Source organism: Condylura cristata, unplaced genomic scaffold, assembly GCF_000260355.1.
Source record: "Condylura cristata isolate star-nosed mole 26May11 unplaced genomic scaffold, ConCri1.0 scaffold00020, whole genome shotgun sequence".
NCBI classification, from domain to species: Eukaryota; Metazoa; Chordata; class Mammalia; order Eulipotyphla; family Talpidae; genus Condylura; species Condylura cristata.
The window spans coordinates 28050458-28059512 of record NW_004567121.1 but is presented as its reverse complement, the minus strand read 5'-3'; the positions used below and the strand labels follow the sequence as shown (position 1 = coordinate 28059512).

At 60.3% G+C, this 9055-nt stretch overlaps 1 protein-coding gene across 9 annotated transcripts in view; it reads right to left on the bottom strand.

Moving 5' to 3' along the window:
• Nucleotides 1–4927: 4927 nt before the first annotated feature.
• Nucleotides 4928–9055, bottom strand: part of DTNB (dystrobrevin, beta) — a 200063-nt gene continuing 195935 nt past the window's right edge. For all 9 annotated transcript variants that reach the window (XM_012727567.1, XM_012727562.1, XM_012727565.1 and 6 more), the window contains 2 exons: nucleotides 6928–6961; nucleotides 4928–5243 (listed from right to left, as the gene is read on the bottom strand). In XM_012727567.1, the coding sequence (XP_012583021.1) occupies nucleotides 6957–6961 (5 nt within the window). In that variant the 3' untranslated portion in view covers nucleotides 4928–5243; nucleotides 6928–6956. The remainder of the gene's footprint in view (nucleotides 5244–6927; nucleotides 6962–9055) is intronic.

Here is a 9055-nt window from a genome sequence, read left to right as displayed (position 1 = left end):
AGGGTAGAGGCCTGAGTAAACAGAAATGTTAAACAAGGGCCGCACCCAGCTCCACCCTCCAGAGGCCTCCCAGTGACCCCAGTTTAATCCCCCTCTCTCCAGAGCTGACTGAAGGCAGGAAGATAAGCAGCTCCTTCAACCAGACAACCCCTGGGGAAATTCCATCAACCCCCTCTGAGGCTGCAGCGGAGCTCCATAAACCAGTCTGGAGTGGGTGGGCTGAGGAGAGCCGGGAGGGGCCGGAGAGGAGGCCTCTGCCTTCTGGGCCCAGGCCAACCGCCTGGCTGTGCCCGAGGCTGGGTCTAGCAGGCACCGTCACCTGTCCAGCCCTACCTAGCTAAGGGAGAAAGTCAGTGGGGTTGTAATTAGAACAAAATCTGGGGCTGGCAAGCTGTGGCTATAAGGCTCGGGAAAGAAATATCCTAAGTCTGGAGCTTAGCAGGAGAATTCACGCACGCCTGCCTCCTCCTGGACCTCCAGCCCCCCTTTCTCGTCCTCAGCTGTGCCCCAGTGTAAACACCCCCCTCGTCTGGAGCTCTCTCCTCCTCTCCGGGGCAATGCAGTGGGCCTGTCCTCATTTCGTGCTGCTGCGGCTCTGCTCCTTGGCCTTTGCTGAGTCGGGCAGGCAGGGTAGAAGGCAAAGGGTGAAGAGGTGGGCAGACAGGGGACCCCACGCTGGAGGGGATATTCCATTTTCCAAAAGAACCGCCCAGGCTTGGAGGCACCGAGGAGGTGGCCGAGAGCCATTGCAAGGGCCCAAGCCAGACAGCTTCGTCACCCAGGCAGTTCCTGTTGATGCGCTAAAGAGATGTACCAGGCTTCATGGAGGAAAAAAAAAAGGGGGCCACTGGACCTGCTTTTTGAGGGAGTATGGAAAGGGGGCCCTGAGCAACAGGCCTGGGATTTTGAGTTGTGGGGGGACTTCTTGAGGTTTTGGGTCACGACCCAGACCAAATTTCTTCTCAGTCAGCGGGTAGTGCCTGGTGTGTGAGGAGGGAGAACACGCGGCTGTGGCCTGGGTGGCACAGTGCCCCGGCACAGCAGCGGCCACCTGAGTGACAAGCCCGAGGCCAGGTGATGTCAAGCCTTGGCTTAGACGCGTCCCTCCCGCCACAGGTCAGGTGCTGAGCTAAGGCTTTGCTTTCCTCCAGAAAACCAAGGCACCTGTGGCCTGCACCGTGTAAGCAGAGGGCTCCAGTGAGGTGTGTGCAGCAGGCCTCTGAACTCCGCTAGAAGGTGTGGCAGTGGCTGTAGGCCAACATTCTAACAGGTTTTTTTTGCAACCTGGTTGAGGCGACTTGTTGGGGTGAAGAGGATTCAGGCTGATTATGAATGATAAAACTCGCCAGCTGGCAGTGTGCCTGGCCCTCGGGGCCCTCGGGGCCCTCTAGGTATCAGTCATGGCTTATGGTACGCACCTCCAGGCTCAGCTCCCATTCCCCTGCCCAGAGACCACCTCTCCGTCAGTGGTTAGACTGATTCTGAGCGTGACCACGTCCCTCCTTCCTGCAATGGCCTCACTGTCCACAGGCTGATGGCCTTCAGGCTGGTAGTATTCCACTAAGACCACTTCTCACTCAGGCCAGGCATTACCCTGAACCACGAGGGTCCTGAAACCTGAGGAAGGGGCCCCGTGTCCAGCACTAGAGCTTAAGCCTCTCCTGGCACAAATGACAGACGCACCCTAGGTGTTCTGCTCCTTCTTAATCTCTACGGCCAGCAGCAAGGCCCTGTTTACTTCAGAGGTGCAAGTGGGCTCCCTGGCACCTGCTCCTTCAAAGGACCCCTCCCCAGCAAGGCCTAGCTCTTACGCTCTCAGGGGTTCTGTATTTTCACAGCAAAAGCAGTCACCACCCACCAAACCTTCAGAGAACTGGCAAACTAATGGGCCTTCTGGATAGGCAGTCTGATGTGATGCCCTTTGTACCATGGCCCTACCCCCAGCCGTCCCTCACCTCAGGGTAGGAGGCTGAGGGGAGATGGCACCAGCACGAACCACCAATCGGCCTACACACAAGGCAGGAGACCCCAAACCCACCACTACCCAGACGATTTTCTTAGGCAGGGTTAAGTGGGTGAAGAAAGCATCAGAGTCCCTGCAATCTGCAGTCCCCAAGGAGCAAAGCTCAACATCCAGCCAGGGCCTCTAAGAGTGATTCTGAGGGGAGTCACACATTGGGAGGCGGAGCTTCAGATAAGTAGGGCCTGAGTATTCAGTGTGGAATATGGCATTTGCACACTGGAGGAAGCACTTAGTGTCAAAGCTTCAACTCTGGGCACCTGGGACAGCCGACGTGCCCTTATCCCTGCAGGCCCAGGCCTCCACTGCTCAGACACTGACCACGCGTGACCCACTAGGCGTCCGGGATAGTGGTCTTCTCTAAGTTCACAGCCTACTCAGTGTTACCCTTTCCCTCACTTCAGGGAGTCTGTTGATTGTTGGGGACCAAACTGAAACAAAGCATAGCACCCCAACACCCTTTTCTGTTTCTTCCTTTAGACAGTGGACTCTGGTCTCTCCACTGCCTAGTGATGACTGTTCTCAGCAGGTTGGGTGCTTCTCACCTCATAACCGTGAACAGTTACCCTCACGTGTGCTTTGAGAACAAGGCAGCCACCACCCTGGGAGCTTGTCAGAACTTCTCTGGCAAATTCTCTGGCTCCACCCAGAGCTACTGAATCAGAAACCCTGGGGTGGCACCCAGCTATCCATGTTCTCACAAGCATTCCAGGAAATTCCGAATCTGTTGTATGGGATTCACCTGGGGGCCCTGGGTGAAACTGTCACTTAGTTTTATGATGCAGGTGCATGTGGCTCACGGCTATGGGAGAACCTTCTCTACGGAGATGGGTGACCTATCTCCCACACTTCCAGCCTGGAGGAGTCTCCCTCTTTGGACAGACCTGTCAAGGCCAGGGAAGGCCAGACTTGGACCCACTGAATAGCTCCTCACAAGCCCTTTTCTTCCAGAAGGTGCAGTAGGAACTCAGATAGTTCCAGGCATTGCCATAGCAACTGCACCTTTCCGAAGCTGTCACGGACTACGAGCAGGGAGTAAGTGATGCAGAGGGGAGGATCTGCCTGGGGAGAAAGCACACCGAGCAGAGGAGAGGGCCGTGAAAGCAAACGAGCCTGAGCGTGACTGGGCTTTAGGGACCTGGGCACGGCACAACTGTGGCCTCAGCACCCGGAGGGCAGCTATGTTGAAACATGCTCTCTAAAAGGGTCGTCTACCTGGATGGGATGACCTCCCCAGAAGTCACAGAACAATTCAGAAGGAAGTGCCCAGTCTAGGGTGAACACCCGTGTCCAGGTCAGGGTGGAGGGAAGGCGCCCAGCGGGTCTGGCCTGACCCTGCATTCCAAAGCTGACCTCCAGCCGCAGGGGCTGGGGTCACGGTGACGGTCTAGCTGGCCAAGAAAGCAACTGAGGCAAGAACCCCATAAAAATGGAACCCTCACACCGTCAGGCTGGCATCCGAGTTCAGACTGTGGCTCCCTCCCCACCCCAGGTGCTGGTGAGGGCGGGTGAGGAGTACGGAGCCTCTCCTGCCCCGGGGGCTGAACACTAACTGCTCTTTGCAGAGGCCACAGAGGGCGGTGGGCGGCCCTGGGGCTCCAGCAGCCTTTGGCAGGAGTGGGCAAGTGGGCCCCACACGTGCCTCCTGCACTCAGCGTTGGGGAGCCCAGCTGTTGGGGAGCCTTGGCAGGGTGTTCTCCATCTGACCCTCCCTTTGACTCTTTGTGCTCTGGAAGAAGCAAGAAACGGTGTGAGAACTGGAGGGGGTCTCTGCCCTGGACTTGGGGGCAGGGCACAAAGTATGAGGTGAGGGTGGCGGGGTGCTGTCACCCCACAGCCTCTGGGTCCCTACTCTCACCATCACTTGGCACCGTGCCCCCAGAGCGTCCCTGACGATTCCGCTGCCCTGCTCCCTGGGTGGGTGAAGGCCTTCCCTCCTGTTGGCCTCCGCCAGAGCCCCTGTGGGCTTCCAGCGGCTGGAACAAGGCCCCAGGGGGAGCCCCAGGGGGAGCCCCAGCGGGTCGGGGCAAGCCCTCCACCAGGCCTGGGGCTTCTCCTGGGCTGGCGGAGAACCAGCTCCCGGCCTCCCATTTTCTCTCCTGCCCTCAAATGCAGCAAGCCGGCTCTCAATGCACCTGCCCTCACCCCAGGAAGCAGGACACCGACCCGGACCTGGAGGAGGATGGGGTGAGGCGCCTCGAGGTAGGTTAGGGGGCGTCCTGGAGGGGGAGGGCGGAAAGCGTCCCCTCCCATGTGTCTGTCTGCGGCTGGCTGTGGGTTGTCTGCGGGCCGCGCAACAGGCAGGGGTCTGCAGAGGTGTGTGAGCGAGGCGGTGCGAGAGCCGGCTGTGGGGCCTCTGACTTCATTCCAGTCACTGCCCTTTATAAATATTTATAGCAGTTCTTCACTAAAAATAACATCCTGGAGCCCAGGGAGGAGGAAAAAAAATAAATGGAAATCACCGGGAATTGGGATTGATTATCGCGTGCGCCAGAGCCGAGGGGCGCCCCAGCCGGGCGGCGCCGCGCCGCGCTCCCCCTGGCGGCCGCGGGCAGCGCTCCCGCCCCCGGGGCCGGCGGGCCGCGGAATCCTCGCCGCGGGAGGAGACGCCCGCGGGGCAGCAGTGCAGAGCTCTCTGCTCCTCCTTTCCTCCTAGGCTGCAGAGCAGCGGCATCAAACGGGGCGGCGGAAGCCTAACCAGTGTGAGAGAAAGGAAGGAGGCTATTTTTAGCACTGTGGCCAGAGTGTGAATGTCTGTAGAACTGAGCAAGGGCTGAAAATGTCTTTGCACAAGACAGGGAAGAAAACCTGTTGCTCTTTAAAGGTCAAAGGTAGGGCGGAATTTGTGCCCGACTCCCCCCAGCGCGCCGGCAGCAAGCCAGCAAGAACTCCATCAAGGCGCACACACAGGAGACTCGTGCTGTTTCTTTTCTCTTTTCAACCTCCCGGTAAATTCCTGTGGCAGAGATGAGACCATGCCCTGAGGGGGGTGATGGTGCTGCTAGTTCATGCAGGACTGGGCAGGGAGGCCCACCAGCTGCGCCGGCCCGTCGCGGCCCCTCCCGCGCCCAGGGCTGGGGCTCCCCTCTCCCTGGCGGGTGGTGACGTCTGGCAGCCTCAGGCCTGGTCCAGCTGTTTGGCAGAAAGACAGGCAGGAATGCGGCTCCGGGGGTGGACCCCGCCTTCCTCTCCCCGATGCCAGCTTGGTCCGCGTCCCCTGAGCCTGTGTAGGACAGAGGTGCTGTCACTCAGGGCACCGTGAGGGTCTCCGCAAAGGCGGCAAACTTCTGTCCGGTTGGAGCCGGGGTGCGGAGGGAGGAGGGGCGCGGGGGGGGGGCACTTACCTCTTCAGCTTAACACTCTGAGACAAAAATGATGCCCTTTTGGGGAAAGGGACTTTCTCTTCCAGAGCCACCCAGTCTCTGGGGTTGTTACTAAGGTCCCAGGGTCAGGGAAGAATGTGGCTTGCAAGGTGTGGTTTGCAGAGTTGCTGAGGAGGGGCACAGAGGTGGGAGATGGCTTACAGTCCTGAGCCCAGGGAACAAGCCCGCCCAGGGTCTGTGATAAAGGCTGTACAGCTTCTGCGCTTTGCCTGACTCCACTCCTGGTGAGTTGCTAATAGCTCTTTGTAGGCAGAGTCAGATGACCAGGTTAGGAGTGGACCCCCTCCGATTCTGGCCCGCCACAGTCGGGGGGGGGGGGGGGGGGGCCATGTGGCCCTGATAGGCCCGTCCTTATCCCCAGTTCCTCTGTGCTCGGGGCGAGGGGCTCTGGCAGGCTCTGGAAGGGCAAGTCTGCTCCTGATTCCATGCTGGCTGCTGCAGCCTAGGCCTGCTGTCGGAAAGGGCCTTGTCTGATGTGCAGTGAGTTTGGGTAAACGCCTGCCCAAGCCCCAGGGGCTCTATGATTTCCAGGCAGCGAGAGACTTTCTCCAGCTTGCAGGATCCCTGAGTCAGTGCCGCTCAGGCTCAAGGGCCTGGAGAGCGTGAGGATGGGGGCGTGGGGGGGTGGGGGTGTGTGTGGGGGTGAGACTATTCCCAAAGTCCCAGACCCAGGCCCAGGGAGTGCTCCTCTTCTTGGCTCCAGGGGCTCGGCACTGCTTTTCTGCCTGCAGATCTGAGGCCTAACTTGAAACACAAAGGGTGGGAGAGAGGACTAAAGAGGGCTCTCATGTGGACAGGGCATCTGCTCCTGAAAGAGCTCTTCTAAAGGCCGGGGGTCCATGCTTTTTAGCCCCTCCCTTCCAGGGAGCACACCTAGAAGCTGCAGTATCTTGGAACTGGGACTAGACAAAAGTTAGGCCCTGAGCTGGGAGAATGCTAAAGACTCATCCCCAAAGTCACAAGCTCTCTGGGGGAAATTTACACTTTCACTTTTTGGTGAGGCAGCGAGAAGGAGCAGCTTGGCCAGGCACCACGGAAGGCCTCGGTGGGTTTTCTGGAGTCAGCATGATGCCACAGGATGGAACCCACCAGGGGCTGCAGCACAGGACAGCGCTGGGTGACAGGCCCTAGAGTGCTGGCCGTGGCGACAGGCCCTAGAGTGCTGGCCCAGAGAGAAAGGACAGTGCCTGCGGGACATCAGGAACAAGGGGGCAGGGACAGCCCTGGGAAGTGACCTCCGACACCGGCTGACCAGACTCCAGCGGGCCAGCAGTGTCTAGCTGCCAACTGCATGTTGGCACCGGGGCCACCGAGGCACCTGAAGCCTGGGCTGGGCCCAGCGCGGGGCAACACGTGTGCTGGGCACCGGGAAGGGGCCGGGGCGGTCTTCCAAGGAAGGCCTCGCTTGGCTCTCCACCTGCCAGCGTTGCTCGGGGCTGGGACGCGTGACCGAACAAAGGGGAGGGAAACGAGGCGCTTAAAGAGCAGGGGCTGGGCACGGGGCGGGCACAGAACTCTACTCACCGAGCTTCCTCCGCCGCCCGGCTCCTCCGCTAACCTGTGCGGCAGACAACACACCCAGGTTACGCAGGGGCGTCTCACCACCCTGGACCTTCTCCCAGGGGACTTCCCGGCCCCGCCCGTGATTCTGGGATTCGCCTTTCCTATGTCACGGTTGCGTCAGCTTTTCCCGACCAGGCATGAAAGCAGCGGGCAGTGGTGCCACCGGCAACCACGCAGCCCCAGCTGACATGACACAGCCACGGGGACGGGGGCCCTCGGCAGGGGAAAACAATGAAAGTACCAAAGTGGAGAGAAGCTGCCGAGTCTAGGGAGCAGTTAGGGAGGGCGCAGCCCACGTGGCGCTGGCAGGGAACGAGGTGGACGTGCATGCAGCGCTGATAAGGAGTGTTTCCTTCCTGCAGCAGGTTTATCTGCCAAGGCAGCCTGGCTCGCCCTGGCGCCTCACACTGCCTGTACTTCCCCGTGTTTCTCCTCACAGAGGCCGCCGCCACCAGCCTGTCAGACACGACAGGTTCCTTAACTGCGCCGGCTGGCTTTACAGCTCCCCGCACCGGAGGGGGCCGCCTCTGGGAGAGGCGCTGCTGAGGGACACGGGGCAGAAAGTGGAGGCTTGGACCTGACGTGAGCTAGGCTCTGGAGTAAAATGGGGAAGTGACTAAGTCTGCTTCACCTCCGCTGGCCTCTGGGCGCGAGTACTCCTGTGTGAGGTGAGGGGTGCAATGTAGGAAGGGTACCCACCCCGCTGGAGCAGATGCACCCCCGGGTGCAGCCAGACAGCGCCAGGGTGGGCAGGGGAGGTTCACTTGGTCGTGAGTTCTTCAGAAGTGCTCACGGGCGCTCACGCTTTTGCAGCGAGCAGACGATGCCTGACGGGGCGCTTACTGGTGGCAGGAGGGTTTCAAACCCTAGCCAGCCAATCTTCACTCTCTCTGTGGTTGATGTTGCTGCTCTCTAACTCCCAGGTGACAGCAGTTACCGCCACATCGCCCTACGGTGAAACCCCAGGCCCAGATCACGGCAGACAGTCAAAGGCTTGTCCTTAAAAACTTGGTTTTACGGCTGCACCCACAAAATGGCTTCAGCTTAGCTTCGGGGACACCTCCTAGGACCTATACAATGCTTTAAAGCCCCTGTCCGTTTCTCCTCCCATTCTCACCACTCTCCCCTCAGGGTGAGAGCGAAAGCCACAGAAGTAGGAATTCAGACGTTTTCACTAGGAGAGTCACAGGCGTGCAGGAACTCGGCGCACGTGGAGAGAGATGAGCAGATGCTAAGAGAAGCAGCAGAGATGCTGGCAGCGCGGCCCCCAGACGGAGCGCCCCGAAGGCCAGGAGGCGCCAGGCGAGGGCCCCCCCGGCCCGTGGCCAGGGCAGGGCCCTGCGTGCTTCAGGGGAGTAGAGGCCACGGGGAAAGCCACGCCGGGGGGGGGGTACAGGAAGAGGCGAAGGAAGCAGCTGCTGCGCCTCTGGCCCAGAACATTCCACCGAGGCCGGGACCTGGCTGGACGCTCGCACTCCCGTCTGGAGCGTGAGTTTCCCTCAGAGTAAACCTACCTGTCTCCTCTCCGCGTCACCTCTGCTCACAGCCTCCCGCGCCCTCCCGGCTCTGTGCGCACGGAAGGCCAGGGCCTCTGCACATGTCTGGACTGTCTAAGCCCTGCTGCCCTCCACTGCGGCCCTCTGACCCCCAGGCCGGCTGGCATTCTCCCACTCCATCAGTCCCCTTTCTCCAGGCCCGGCTCTGACTCATCAGACGGTTTTAGCACCTGGACGGGATGTTGTTCTCCCCATTTCTTCCTTGGCCATGTCTGTGTCCTTTCTGACGAGCCCCAGGGCCCAGCCCTCCCTCTATCCGTGCTGACTCTAGGAGCAAACACGTGCCAGATCCTCACCTACACTCCAGGCGCCTCCTGCCCCTGGCCATCACCCATTTCCCGCCCATCTTCCTACCCTTCTTTAAGGCTTTCCCCACCTCGCTAAGCTGCAGTCAGCTCGGAGGAAGCAAGAGTGCGGCAAGTCCCTGAGCCTCGTCTAGCACCTTGCCGGGGGGCTGTGACGTCCAACAGGACACCTGCACCTTGCCGGGGGGCTGTGACGTCCAACAGGACACCTGCACCTTGCCGGGGGGC